The sequence below is a fragment of the Dysidea avara genome, chromosome 10 (genome assembly GCF_963678975.1).
Source record: "Dysidea avara chromosome 10, odDysAvar1.4, whole genome shotgun sequence".
In the NCBI taxonomy this organism is placed as follows: domain Eukaryota; kingdom Metazoa; phylum Porifera; class Demospongiae; order Dictyoceratida; family Dysideidae; genus Dysidea; species Dysidea avara.
Window position 1 is genome coordinate 11,266,841 of NC_089281.1, and position 15,310 is coordinate 11,282,150.

At 37.1% G+C, this 15,310-nt stretch overlaps 2 protein-coding genes across 3 annotated transcripts; both read right to left on the reverse strand.

The window, feature by feature from the left end:
* Positions 1-718: 718 nt before the first annotated feature.
* Positions 719-10,535, reverse strand: LOC136268404 (von Willebrand factor-like). Of its 2 annotated transcripts, XM_066063736.1 has the most exons (5): positions 10,167-10,535; positions 9,933-10,115; positions 7,408-7,590; positions 4,205-4,530; positions 719-1,045 (listed from the first exon to the last, which is right to left on the reverse strand). In XM_066063736.1, the coding sequence occupies exons 2-5, from the start codon at positions 10,087-10,089 to the stop codon at positions 782-784; spliced, it is 930 nt and encodes a 309-aa protein (XP_065919808.1). In that variant the 5' UTR covers positions 10,090-10,115; positions 10,167-10,535; the 3' UTR covers positions 719-781. The 2 variants fall into 2 exon arrangements, 1 of the variants encoding a protein (XP_065919808.1); XR_010706997.1 differs by lacking the exons at positions 4,205-4,530; positions 7,408-7,590; positions 9,933-10,115; positions 10,167-10,535 and adding an exon at positions 2,106-2,595 and having other exon boundaries at positions 906-1,045.
* Positions 10,536-12,625: 2,090 nt separating this feature from the next.
* LOC136268400 (coiled-coil domain-containing protein 42 homolog) lies at positions 12,626-15,190 on the reverse strand. The gene is made up of 10 exons (XM_066063733.1): positions 14,366-15,190; positions 14,266-14,308; positions 13,996-14,205; positions 13,786-13,943; positions 13,648-13,730; positions 13,477-13,589; positions 13,355-13,414; positions 13,183-13,293; positions 12,868-12,978; positions 12,626-12,820 (listed from the first exon to the last, which is right to left on the reverse strand). Exons 1-10 carry the CDS (start codon positions 14,425-14,427, stop codon positions 12,746-12,748), a joined length of 1,026 nt encoding a protein of 341 aa, XP_065919805.1. The 5' UTR covers positions 14,428-15,190; the 3' UTR covers positions 12,626-12,745.
* Positions 15,191-15,310: the final 120 nt, after the last annotated feature.

Here is a 15,310-nt window from a genome sequence, read left to right on the forward strand (position 1 = left end):
AGTCGCCAGATAATGAGTGCTTCATTATCAGCACTGATTGCGCCAATTTGCACCGAGTTTGGTGAGTAGCTAAGCAGCATGATGGACAGACAGACAGCTTTTTTAAGCTTTGTATAATAATAATAATATATAGATTAATGTCAAGCGCCATTCTGAGATAGATAAAGAACATTGGATCATATCTTATTTGGCATTGCTAATATCAGAGTTGGGGTAGTTACTTCACAAAAGTAACTAGTTACTTTTATCCCATGTAACTTAGTTACAGTTACAATTGTTTTTTGAAAGGTAACTAAGTATCTGGTTGCTTTCATAAATAAGTTATGTTTGTTTGTTAACTTTTGTAAAATCATTGTTTTGCCCAGAGCAAAGGAAGAAGGGAACTAAATAGAATAATTATATGTACACTTTCTGAAAATAACAATTCTGTGGCTAATTCACCTCAGTTTCATCATTGAATCATGAAGTACAGTATACACTACTTAATGTGGCTGTATCACAAAAATTGAAGTGCTCTTGCTTTTAAAGCATAATTGCCTATAGTTACAATGTAACTATTGTACCTAGTTACTAGTTACTTTTCAGGAAGTTGTAACTAGTTACAAAGCAAGTAACTAGTTATATTACTAATTACATTTTAAGTAACTAGTTACCCCAACTCTGGCTATTATATCTGTTCAAACTGCATTCTTATAAATCTGAATTGTACATAATATAATATAACGCAATTAAGTAAAGCAGTTACAGTATTAAAACATAAACAGACTAGAGTATGTTTTTATTAAATAAATTTGTCAAAGATCACCACTGAGGCCAACAAAAATACCAGTAAAATATTTGGTAATTGTAGACCAGCTGAAGAACAGTCATTATTCAGTCGTTGAATATCTTCACGAGAAAAGTTATTGTATGGGGTCCATTCACGGTAGAAGGAACAAGGTCCTCCAATACCAGCAACATAGGTTGTGCCAACACTCAGAATATTTCTTGGGTATCCACAAGTACTAAGTAAGTCAGGGCCAACCTCTGTAAGGATCTGACCCACCTAGAGGGACAACAAGCACTTAGTTCAAACATACATAGTGCAAGCATTGGGTAGCAATGTTCTTATCATAAAATCAATCACTTTATCAAGACACATGGTAGTTTGTAATGCGGCCAAGAAAGCCATTTTGATGTGAGCATATTGACAGGAAGAAAGAAAATGTGATTTTCATGCATATGTAGCATGATGTGTTCCCTTCTTCAAATGAAATGATTTTTATGCTACTAATTAGTGCTGCCACGATATAGAAAAACTCTATATCATCTATCACCAAGGTTTATATCACGATATGAACATATATCACGATATAGAACTAACTATAACATTTGCAAGACAAACATATTCATTGTAAGTTTAAATGTATACCACAAGCAAAAGTTACTCTTGTTTATCAGGTTTTAAATGCATTTTGCTACTGCTTTACAGTTGAGACAAGTGGCTGGCACTACATAGAAACCTTAAAACCTCCCAGTTTACTTTGGGGTTGGCTTGTTTACCACACTACACCATCAACACATAACTTAATTAAATGCCAAATACTATATGTCTGGCCTCCCCCACATCATTACATTAAGCGGTGCCACTATTGTGCAACCATCGATATAACTGATTGGTATACCGTACGCAAGGAAATTTTGACGTCAAAAAAATTTGACGAATTTGACGAATCGGTTTAATTCGTCAAATTTAAATTCGTCAAATGTTTATAAGCGCCCTTAAAAGTACAGGTTTTGCCTAAAATGTCTTCATTTTCGTCAAAAACCAGCCTCAGTTTTCCCTGATGATGATGAGGCAGTATTGGTTAGGTAAAACCATGCCCAAGCAAGTCTTCAGATCGACCCGAAACGCTTTCAAAAAGTTGCTACGGAATTTGAAAAACAACAACTATTAAACGGAGTTTTCTACTGACTGAGTAACTGACTGATGCCTTCAGACAAACGCATAACTTGATAATGGCTAAGGTTACGGGCTTGATTTTATCACTGCTCGACATCGCTTTGGCCCGAGAGGTGCCTTTTAGCATACCGCAGTACGTACAATGCTTTCTTCATGGACTTACCAGTGTCCTCCTTTGTGTCCCATTCATCTTTGCTGACAGTGAAAAGTGTCGATTTGGCAGTAGCACATGATGGCTTCCCTTTGTAACAGAAATCGTTTGTATTTTTCATAGTGGTTACTTTGATTGCAGAGGTGTTTTTTGAACAGTTCTTGATTCGTACTGCTGTGTAACGGGTTGAACATAGCTGACAATGAAGCGTAATGGATACTTCACTTTACAAATGATAATTGATATAACTGCATGGGACGTGCTCATTTATTTATTTTGATACGGTATGCATGGATTGCAGGGGATGCTTTTCAAACTGCTGTGTAACAGGTCTGTGCTGTGTACCAGGTCTAACATAGCTGACAACGAAGCATAATGGATACTTGACTTTTCAGACAATAATTGATAGCTGGAGCCCGCAGTGCCATTTCTTTCGCAATATGTGTGGGTTCACCAGTCATAACAATTATTTACAAAAAAATTAACAAACAAGTACATAAAAAATTTGGAATTTTCAACTAGAGTAGGGACCAAAGCACATTGATAAAAAGTACTGAAACAAGCTGGAGTAGTGCATGATATTAAATCACAGTAAAACAATAAGAAGTGTTATATCCCTACTGTGCATTTCCATTATGGTATCTTGAGCACAGTAACATGGACTGACTAAGTAACTTAACGTAGTACAGTGTATAGATTATTATTAGTTAAGTAGGCTATGTTTAGAATGTATGATGTAATGTCATGCACGTGCTTATAAGAAATAAGATAGCGTCGTAGTGTTGTTCCTTGCTGGCTTGATTGTACAGTCTGTATCCATCGAAGACGAAGTGATCCTACCATGGTTAAGTCTGACAACCGGCTATTACTATCACTGCTACCCTACACACAGTAGGGATATAACACTTCTTATAGTTTTACTGTGATTTAACTTGTTTCAGTACTTTTTATCGATGTGCTATGGTCCCTACTCTAGTTGAAAATTCCAAAATTTTTTCTGTACTTGTAAAGTTTGCAATCAGTCTATCTGCATTTTGATAAAAGAAATTGGATAAAACAAGCCTTATGGCTGGCTATGGGTTTTTAAGTTGTGAAATCAAAGGTGGCAGCCAAGACAGCATTAGCATTACCATTGTTGCAACCATTTTTTGGCTCCCACCTTTTTTTCACCTAGGCTTTTGAAATTGGCTGTTTTTGCATTAATAGTAAAATGTACACTTATAATTATTATATAAAAATCCGTCTTTGATCAAATATCCACAATAATGGCTATAATTTGTTTACACTTTTGGTACCATATAGCAGGTTATTTTCAAAACAGAAAATTTCACAGAAGAGACAAAAATCTGAATTTCGAAGCTTTTAAATTTTGAAGAACGTATATTTTGAAGTTTGGTGGATTTCAAATAAACAGAAATTCATGTCACAAATCACGAAAGATGCATGCATGCATGCTTGCCAACAACTGACTTACTGATAGAATTATCTCCATCCCTATGTACTGGAGAGAAGACTGGGGGGAATCTCTAGTAGAGCAAATTCTACTGGCTCAATTATGCCTATGCTAGAATCGCAGCAGATGGCCCAACAATGGCAGATCTGGATCAGCTGTTTACTGGCTATTGACACAGTAATGATACTGTTTTAACTATTACAATCACTAACACAGAGTTAAAAACAAGAGAGATTATGTGTTCATGCCCAAAATATTTGATCATGTGAAGGTAACTTTGTGAGAATTTATGAAGGCAAAAAAAAATTATTTTTGAAGAGAAGAGCCTTTTTGATGAAATATCTGAAATAAATAAAAACCCTTTGAAAATTACCAGCTATACGGTAAGTTATTCAAACAATCTCCCTCTTTGGCTTTTTAAATAGGCTATAAGAATATTTTCTGTACAGATTTCTGAGTTTTCTGCTTATAAGAACTACTCTATTAGTATATTTCATTTTTTCTGGTGATTATTTTGGTCTGGAAGCACCTGCCATCCTTATACTCCAAGGCCACATATAAATTTATACTACTTTGAAAACACCTAAGGAATATTTGGAAAACAAATGGATATCAGCTGGTTTTGGCTTATACACATTCAGTAGTACCACTTCACTACCTGATGTGTCCCTTTGAAAACCTGCATAACTTCCACAGCATATTGGCAAACATTATAATCATCTAGTCCTTCATTATGAGGACACACAAATCGTGGTGTGCAGTACGATTCATCTTGGACTCTTCTGTCCACTGTAGTGGGCATTTCTCTACCACACTGGCTGGGATCAACACACTTCCTCTTCTCCACATCAATTACAGTTCCTGATGGACACTCACAACCTTGCCAACAATCAGTAGTACATATTATTGTATCATTGAAGTTATCACAAGTCCGAGGACAAGATGATCCACAATTTGTGTATTCTTGACCATCAATAGGACAAGCTGAACGAAACACATATGAATTTAAAATACAAGTGAATATAGTTCAGTTGCAGCATTAATTATACTGATCAAAACATACAGTGATGTGTTGTACTGCCAAAAAGTTGAAAAATGTGATTTTCAATGCATATGTAGCTCTGTGTCCTGCATTCTCATGTGTGCATAGCTCCATGGTCCCTTCTCCAAAGCACACCATGTTTGTATTATAGCTGTCCGCTTGGTAGGCAATAGATTTACAGCTACAAGGTTATAAAGTAAAAACCAAACAAGTATAAAATCACGTGATCAAGATACTCTAATAGAGCAGTCACTGCAGAGTAAGAAAGGTGCATAAAAATCTCTAAGAAAAAACTTCGAACCAGGGACCTCCATACCTAACACCCACATCCTTAACCACTGAATGTTACTATCATTACTTTTAAAAGTTCATAATTTCATAGAACTACCAATGGAAAATCTAGAACATTCTATGTGTGTATTATTAGAAATCCTCAAAAAAATGTGTGCTCTATTAGAGCATTACAAAAGTAATCAAGTAGTACAATATTACAACTTCAATTCTCTAGTCTTACATTAAATCAAGCCGATATTATAGCCATTTTGGTACAGATTGGTGGGATAGAAAGACCTACTCACGCCAATCATCATCATCATAATCATCACAATAAGTGCTATGCTAATAAAACTTGTGACTACAGGCTGAAAATTGTATATTCTAGCATAAAAGGTGCAGGATATGCTTTGTAAAAATTGAGCAACTGCATTTTATCATGTTTTGTATGAAAAGTGAGATACTCTAATGGAACAGTCACTGAAAAATCTTAATAGACAAATAGTATACAAAACAATATTGCAAATAAATACAGGCACTGCATATATATATATATCCATGAACAAGCAAACTCAAAATTATAACAGTATAAATTGGCTTTGGTATCTGATTGGTAAGTATTTTCTGTATTGGTAGAGACTGTACAGCAGCTACGGAGATTCTACAATCAAAATGCACAGTAGGAATATTCACTTCTTGTTGTTTTACAATATCTGGACATTACGTGCTACTCTGATCCAGCTTGTTTCAGTACTTTTTATTGCTTTATTGCAGCGGTACTACATTGTCCCTACTCTAACTCTAGTTTAAAATTCCTAATTTTTTTCTTATACTTGTTTGTGAACTTTCTTTGTCAATGCATGACCACTATTAAATAGCCGGCTACCCTCACATATGTAATAAAATTTTAGTTTTAATCATATTCATGAGTGAGGTCATGATCTGCAGCAATAATAATCCAATTATACACAAGGGCTGTTCATTTACGTACATTCCAGCTACTACTGATATATACACACCAAGCACCAAGATCTGGCGTACCCGCCAGACTAATTCACTTACACCCTTTTTCATATGGCCACGGGTTCAACCTGGGTCGAATAACCCACATTCAACCCCCAGTTTCTGTTCACAAGCAATCATCACATGATGTCATATAACGGCAACTCACTTTTGAAGCCATAAACTGAGTTCAACCCTGAGTTCAACCCTACTGCTTTGTAGGATCAAGGTTCACTGAGTTCAACCCTACTGCTTTGTAGGGTTGAACTCGGTTATTGGGTTGAGGTTATGACTCAAGCCAGGTTCAACCTGGTTAAGGTGATCATATGAACCCGGGTTGAATGTGCTGGTTTAAAGTGACCATATGAAAGGTTAAATGTGCTGGTTTAAAGTGACCATATGAAAGAGGTATTAGAACAGTAGTCTACTTTCACACATATGCTTTGTGCATACAGCACTCCATTCCTGGTGGCAGGCGACATCTTGTCTACAACAGAGAACAGCTCACTTTCTTTGTGCATACCATCCTACAAGCAGTCCATCTCCTGGTAGCAGGTGACTTCTCGTCTACAATGGAGAACAGCTTACTGAACTACCCGCTTGAACCGAGACATGTGTAGTTCCAATATGTCGGTGCAATGACATTGTGAAATGTGCATGCGCAGAGATCAAAGCTATACTGTGCTACGGCCACTATAGCTACATGGAAGGATAAAAGTAAGACAATAGCACACATATTGTTGTACGGCTATCAATATGCCAAAAGTTTCTTCTTAAGTGAATTTGAAGTGTTTCTGAGAAAGAAGTAGGGCTGTAGATACAACCACTTTTCCGCTATGCTTGACTGAACGCATCAGGAAGTCAGTAGAAAATTCTGTTGAATAATGTAAAAAAAAAATTTTTTTTAGTAGTAACTTAACGAATGAGTTGATCTGAAGACATTTTTGGAATAGATTTTACCCAACCAATACTGTCATGGGAAAATCAAGGCAGGTTTTTGGGTGATATTTTGTCATGGGCCACGCCCACATCTTTGTCGTCCCTACTATACAGTACTATCTTATTGTATGATTAACATCATTGGCTGTCACCTTTAATTTCACAATTTTTCACCAAGGCTGCATCATTTTTTCACAGCTTGGCTGTTTTTGTGTGGATATCTATATGCCATAACAAAAAAAATTAAACAAACTAGTGCATTAAAATTTAGGTATCCAAGCAACAAAAACTTCAGAAGCAAGATATATGAATGATAGTATTACAACATAGCCCTGTTTGGCATTGTACAAAAAATGACATGTTAATGTGCAGGGATTCCCTCAGGAATATGTTGATATTTTGTTTCACTAGTTTTTATCGATGCCCAACACACTATCAATAATATAGAAGCATGCAATTAACTTTTTTAAAGATGCCACTACTATATGATACAGGAAACAAAACAACCTTCACACATGACATCATGTTTCTGTTATTTTAGCATGAATCTATTTCACATTCCACTACCAACACATCAGCATATTCCTTATATGGAGGTTACTCACCAGTACACTGCTCCTGTTGAACACATCTCCCCACAATGTTATCTACAACCTCATCAACTCCTTCACATTCACATGTATCTACTGCACATACTTCAATTACACAACTAGTGTTAGCAGGTGAGAAGCAGTCCTGAGGACATATACTGGCACATGATTTCACTATCTGACCAGCAACCGAACAAGCTGGGAATGAACACACAATCAGTGAACAGTTTTAGTTATGCAAGTGTCTAAAACATTATATGTGACCCAGTCTGAGAAAACCAGTCTTATCGCCCATGTCAGCAGATTCGATTTTTCACCCAGGACACAAAGCTACATGAATAAACTATCTAATTCCACAATCAAAATCAGCTAGACTTGAGTGGTCTGGTTTTTCTGGCTGCTTTTCCCAAGCCCAGTGGCGATCCGTATGTGTGGTGTGGGGCCTTAATGGAGCTCTGGTCAACCTGGGGATGACTGTATGTGTCTGTACAGCTCTGTGGTGTTGAATAAGTACCTCTGCTATAAATTTCCTTTCATTTTAGCCAGTTTTGAGACCTCAATGGCCCAAAGCTTGGCCTATTTCATCCCTTGGCCTTCCTTTTCAATTTCTGAACACCATCTTGCCCGCCTTCCAGGGCCCTCGCCTCCCACCCAATTTGCAGCTCGCCTGATACAGTCAACCTTGGTTTAAAAACTATCTAAAATGGTGGGAAACTTAGTTGTTGGCTACTTGCACAGTGGATGCTCTGGAAGGTAAGGAATTGGTGTAAAACATGTGAAAATTTGGTACACATGGCTTCAACCATTGGCAAGCTACAACACACTAAATACTTAAAACCGGCGTTTCTCAATACTTTTAAATAGGCGATAAGCCCGGTTTTCCCAGACTGGGTCACACATACAGTACTAGTGTACTAAACCACTATTAGAGATATGATTGCATATTTATTTGGAAATTTGCACAATTTGAGAATCGTATGATAACTGCTAAATAACTTACTCACTATTATAGAGCTTTGAGTATGTAATAGATGCCATTCCATAATCAATATCCTTCTTATAGTACAGAACCATAGATTTTTCAAGATTGTGAATAAAGCTATGCGTGCATATATGTGACCGGATTTCACATAACAAGGCTTCCGCACACACAAAATCAAACTTACGTTTTTACCAGAAATGGATTGCTGGCCTAATACACTATCACATTCCACACTGTACTTCCTTCAGGACTGGCAAGTCTGGTTTCTGTGGCAGCTTTCTTCCGACCCTGTCAAAGCCACGAGTGGGAGATTGGCGCCATTGAATGGCCATGGCTTTGTGATAATGGTGTGTAGTGAGCTGGGACTTCACAGAGAGCTCACCAATAGTGTTCTCGGTCAATTTGGAGTGATTTGAGGGCCATGGAGAGCCCAAACTTGGCCTCTGGATTCCAATCGTCTTCTTACTCCATTTTATACCCGTATATTAAGACTACCATCCACCCCCACCCTCCCACCCTATTACTATCACCTGTGATATTATTACTCACTCGAGAAAAGCTGCCCAAAACAGGGCTAATTTTGGGTATCAGAAATGTATACACCCACTCAGTGATAGATAGTAAATAGATGCATACTTGGTGCAAATTTTGTTTGCACAGCTGTAGGCACTGGGAAGTTATTACACAATGATTACTTAAAATCGCCATATCTCCTAACGAAGTTTTGTGCGTCGAAGCCGGGTTTTGTCAAATTCAGTCACATATACTAGTCACATAAATTAAAACTGCAACAGCCAGGAGAATGAAACCCAGGACTTCCAAATGACAGAATCCTATTGGATGGTTTATTGACACAGCTCTGAAACATATCAAAACATGCTATTGGGATTTGTAAAGTCAGAATGGCAAAATCAAATTTACAGCCAGTAATCATTTTATCAGCAATATTATACATTACCAGTGTCCTTTGTTGTTTTCCACCCTTAGGTCATGAAATGGACTGATTAAACTCTGATTCTTTGAAAGGTCTGATCAGGATAGTTTTGATTTCTCCAATACAAACTCCATACATTTTATATCATTTTGTACTTTCAATAAAATTGCTCACACTAGATATGATATCATTCAACTACTTATGAATTGCTTCTGTCCGAACAAAATTCGTAATCGCCATGGTGATGGTGTGATGCCGCTATTTAATTACAATGCAAACTTTGTGATTTGTTCTCCAATGGATTTTGTATTGCATAAGTTGCTACTTACTACCATTTATCATAGATTTGCAAGCTGAAGTATTGATTAAATTTTGTTATCACCAGATAGAGGAAGCTTATGCGTGTATAACAGCGGCCGAACAAAATTGATACTGTCTTCAGAACAAGAGTTATGATAAATAATGAAACTTTAAACTAACTTACCTCCATAGGATGCTGTACATTTATTTTACGCATAATAATATTTTACGGAAAATTGAAGTGTATGGGTTAAGACATGAGTTTTGATATGACTTGATGTAATCTGAGTACAAATGCTTTATATAGCCATGTTGTTGACATACTTTTATTAGGACATTGTGATGGCATGACACATCTCCTCTGATCTTCATCAATCGCCATATCCTGTAGACAACCACATCCCCTTACACACACCACTGGACATGGAGAAGTTTGACCAAAATTGGAACAAGTAGTGTGGCACAATGGAGCACAATCCATGAACACCTGTCCCTCATATGGACACTCTGCAATCGAAACACTGTGATAGTATAACTTCAAAGTGTTTATTGCCTCACCATTTGGCTCGAAAAAACTTCTGATGGTGTCACACGATAATACACCATAGACATTATCCACTAGCTATATCACATGTTGCTTGAGTCAAAAGTGTATTTGTAAGCTGTCCAGACCCAGTGAGACTTGCGGATACACAGGATATGTTTGCAATATTTTGAAAGTCGTCGAGTGTGTTGTTCGCAGTTGGAATGCAATTGCACGTAGCGTTGAGTACTCGTGCGACAAACACATCCTCAGAAAACCCGTAGTCGCTACACACAGGCCGTGAATACTGACTCCGTGGGCAAGAACATCCCAGTATTATCAAGGGGTAACAGGTGAACCAAAACAATGCTTTGAACGCGAGTTTTAACGATCGATCACGCACAGCCATTTAGACCGAGATTTCAACCAATTAGCGAGTGTGTTAGTCTAATGGCGCCCGTCCTTTCGCCAAAAGGAAGGACGGGCGCCACCAGACTAAATAATCGATGTGGCTAATACTGAAGCAGCAAGAACACTTCCTTCCATGCCCAGTCTACATATCGATATGGTTAGGCACTCTCGTAAGGTTGTCAGCTCACGTGACATTGTGTATTAAGTCGGCACAAAATCACAAATCACGTTTAGGCCACTCCTAGAAAATTCATTATTCAGTCCGGCCCGCATGCAGATTCTTTTCCCGCATGGTCATTCATTATTGCTGTCAATATTCATTATTTATCCTGTGACTGCATAGGCAGCATAGCGGTAGCATTCAGAAAGCCCTTATATAGCTAGATTTTCACTGTTAAACTTAAAGCTCTTAGTTTAAATATTTCTATTCTTATACCTGTAAGTTAGTTATGAATTTCGAAAATATCTATAATGGATAATGAACCGCCCGCCCGCATGTATATATATTTAAAGTCAATGAAATGGGAAACAAGGAATATTTTGGAGTGGCCTTACATTAATCCTGCAACTGAAAATATGAAGGCACAAGCTGAAATGCTTTTAGGCTATGGTAACTCAGGGGCAGTGAAAGGGGGCTCTTGACCCCCACCCTCCAAAAATTTTTAGTATACCAAGATCGAGATATCATACTCTAATAGAGCAGTCACTCTAATAAAGCAGTCACAGTATTAGAACAGTGTGTAGTGGGTTATTTGCTATAAATGCGTAGTTGGTTAGGTAGGCAGCTATACTGTCAGCTGGCTGTGACCTTTTTTTTTGGTCTCACCTTACCAAACCAGAGACAATGCAGTGCATGAGTTGATTTTGACCCCCCCCTTTCCATAAGTCTGGATCCGCCCCTGCTATGGTTGTATCCAGGTAAATAATGGCTTGAATAGCTGCCAATCTTATAATGGAAATGGACTGCTCACCCGTCGGCTGAGCGGAGGATGGGACACAGAGAATTTATTTGGAGTGGCCTTATTGTATCTGCAGAAAGTTTTAGTTTTGATATGCCAGTGAACTTTACCATGCCAATTCTTTTTTTTTAGGATGGCACAGCATGCATGTACTTGCAAATGATATGGGCACACACTAAACAGACACATTTGGGGGGTCTACTCAGTGCACTGTATTCATACCAACCACCATGGTTGGTATGAATACAGTGCATTGAGCAGACCCCCAAATGTGTCTGTTACATGCAGCTGAGGTCTCCAAATGCATAGGTCGATCTAGGAGACACTGTAGGGACTGAGGGGGGCAAGAAGTTATAGGATAAAACAGTGTTTATTCCACTAAGAGGAGAAGAATGGAACTCCAGTAGTATAATCATTTGCTTTAGTATAGCTGTATGAATGAAGAGCATACACTTTCTAAGACTATAGTTGGGTATCTTCTGAGAAAATTTTTAAAATTAGACCTCCTATAGGTTTGAGATGTTGAGTAGTCTGACCACCCATGGACTGCAATAGAGGTCATAGTAATGAGCACTACTTTTTATTGATCTAATTATGATCTTTAAATCAGAGATTATCTGCTTTCATGTGATACTCAACTGCATGTGCTAAGCACATGTGGTATCCAAGGTAGGGCATTCTCTTCCAGGGACATTTTTGAAAATAGATGCTCTGAAATGGCATCTAGAGGCTATTTTACATGCAAAGCATCTTTCACCATTTTGGTAATTTTGTACTACAGTATACCATTTAATCTACGTAGCTAGTAACTAATTTTACTTTCATGATGCAAAAATTCAGTGAAAACTTAATTCTTTGAGATACCAAAGCCATTGGGATTGTAATTGCTAATGCATAACATGCTTGATCAATTAGTCCAATGCAGTGCCATGCAGATGACTCACTGGAACTTTTGAGTAATTTGAAGACAATTAACAGCAGTGTAACTAGAACATTGGCTATATTCTATACTGAATGCTCTATTAGAGTATCTCGATCTTGTTACAAATTCAAGTAGCTGAAAAGCAGTCCGGCCATGCAATGTCCAACCGGCCGGACCGTGGGATCCGGCCTTGCCCTCTATATATAGTATGAACTCTTGTTATAACTAGTCACATAAGTACACTTGCTATTTTGATATGTATAATGGATGGCACTTTACAATGTATGCATACATAGTGTTACAGAGTTCCTTTCTTGTGTGATCAATTGTTAAGGCTTCTTCTTTTTGTTTTTGATGTAATATCTTTTATGATTTCTTGCTTTTCCATTATGGTATTCTAAAATAATGCTGTATCACTAGTTTAAAATTATTTACGTGGCTCACTTTAATAAGCTTCAGTTTAGCTTCAGGAGTGGTTGGCATTTGTCTCTTCTGCTTACAACATATTTGTGCCATGTTGTCAATGGCTTGGAGTATACCATAAGTCTGACATATCTGCAAAGGAAATAAGCAAAATTAGTGTCCTGCCAACTCTCCAAAATCAACAAGGTGCAGTTTTTATTTTGATGTGGCATGTGAGCATGTATTAAAAGGAAGTATTGCAAGGCCAATAATTATACAAAAAACATACAATTTTTCATTGCATCATTTTTGCACAATTTCTGCATAGAAATGACCAGGCAGAATGTGTTTTGTTACCTGGTTATTGTATGCTTGTCTCTTTCTAAACAGGCTCTCTTCCAATTCACTATTCCTGTTAGTGAGGTGTTCAAGTTTTCTCTCCAATTGTGAAGCTTTTGCAGTCAAGTGCTGTGTAGAATAAACACTCTCAACATGATCTAACTGGCTAACTATGTATTTTTATGCTTACTGACAACTTCTCTGTATGGGAATACTGAAGATAGTCATTCTCTCTTTGCTGTTTGTCAAGCTACAAGAAAATTTTGGTTAATGTGCAAGCTGCATAGAGGTAATTGAACTTGGTAGAATTACCTCAGTCATAGTGCTTGATATCTTTTTCAAAATGTCTTCACGTATGTTGACTAATGTTTGATACCTCTTTAACACAACTTGACATGGTGTTGCACAATCAACCATCATCGAGTCTATACAGGTCATCATGTGCACTTGTATAATGTAATGACCATATTAAGTCATACATACTTTTAAAGCCCATTTCACCGACTATGGTTAAATAGTCAGCAAATTCCTTGTGGTTGTCAATTCTTGCTTGTAATGCTGTATTCCTGTGTGGAGATATTGAAATACAGTTTTGTTTGGCTATGTGGTAAGATTTCTCACTTGTCAATGACAGCCTTCAATTCTTCTTGTAAAATTTTCAACATAACTTCTTTGCCTGTGCACTCATCTTTTTCATTTTTAGTCTTCTGGTCTGTCTTGCAGCGCTTCATGTTTATATCTTCTATATATGGACAAAGACTGTTGATTTTATCGTGAACCTTTAACAGATTTGTCATTACACATTATAGTCTTCCTCCATTTAATTTTAACCTTTTTCCATGCATGCTGAAAATCTAATTTCCTCTTCATGATCTTAGCCATGTTAGCAGAAAATTCTTCCCTTTTTCTCAGCAGCTCTTTCTCTACTTCAATAAGTTCTTTTCTTTTTATCAGTCCATCATACCAGTTGAATGAAGATGAAGTGTTGCTTGAACTGATTGGCAGCCTCGGGAGGTAACTCCGAGTGGCTCCTTTGTCTTCCTGTACATGCAGTGATTGTATTTGTGAGAGTGAATATGCAACTATAGAGTGTTCTTGTACCTTTGGTGGTAGTTTTATTTTATCTTCAACAAACACTACATGCCTACATATATACAAGAAAATTAATACCATATAGCTATAGTACATGAGTATACCATACTTTTTATTGATGTAGTAGTGTCCTTCAGTTGAACTTACAGCTGAACCACTCTCTTTTGACATTTATACGAAAGTACAAAAGACTAATAGTAGTTAAAAGTACCAGTGTGTGTGTGTGTATGTATAACTAGTTGCAACCTAGCAATGTATCTTTCATATATCATGATTCCTTCTTGTACTTAGAGTCAGTAAAGAGAATGTAGGTTCTCAGTAAGGATGTTGTACTGATTCTTCAAAGAAGCAACCAATGACTTGTACATTGCAAGTTCAATGGTAAATTATCAGATGTGGTTTCTTCAATATTGTGAATCAACTTTAAAGACTTTTGATGAAGCTATAGATATTTTTTGCGTAAGAATTTCTATTCATTTGAAGTCATGGTATTTCTTTTAAGCAAGAGTTTATAAAACCTCTATATATTATGAACTCTCAGGCCCAAATAGCCTTGAACATGTTGGCTGCTATCACTCAGCATGTTCAGCAAGGTATTTGTATGTGAATATAAGCTGGTGATGTATAAAGCTGTATTATATTTTATTACCTCCTGGATTATAATAATAGAACGTGCATGGGTTTAGTCCTTACTAGCATTGGTACCTGCCCTACGTGCAGGATCATCTCCACACCAACATACAAAATCTAATGTAATGGCAAGCTATTAACTTCAAACATCAGCACCATTCATGTATGCAGCATGTACGGTGATGTCACTTTCAAAGTACATGAGTGTTATACTATATATCATAATTAGTGGGACAATGCGAGTGTGCAGGAAAGTTAAATAGCCGAACTAAACAAGGGAAATTGTATAGAATATTGTGCCAGTAGTGTGCCCATAGCCATTCGAATTTTGTCACTAAGTTAATGATAGGACACATATACTACTACTTAGCATAGTTTACATGTGTGTATTAAACACATTATCAATAGCATCACATTGCATGAT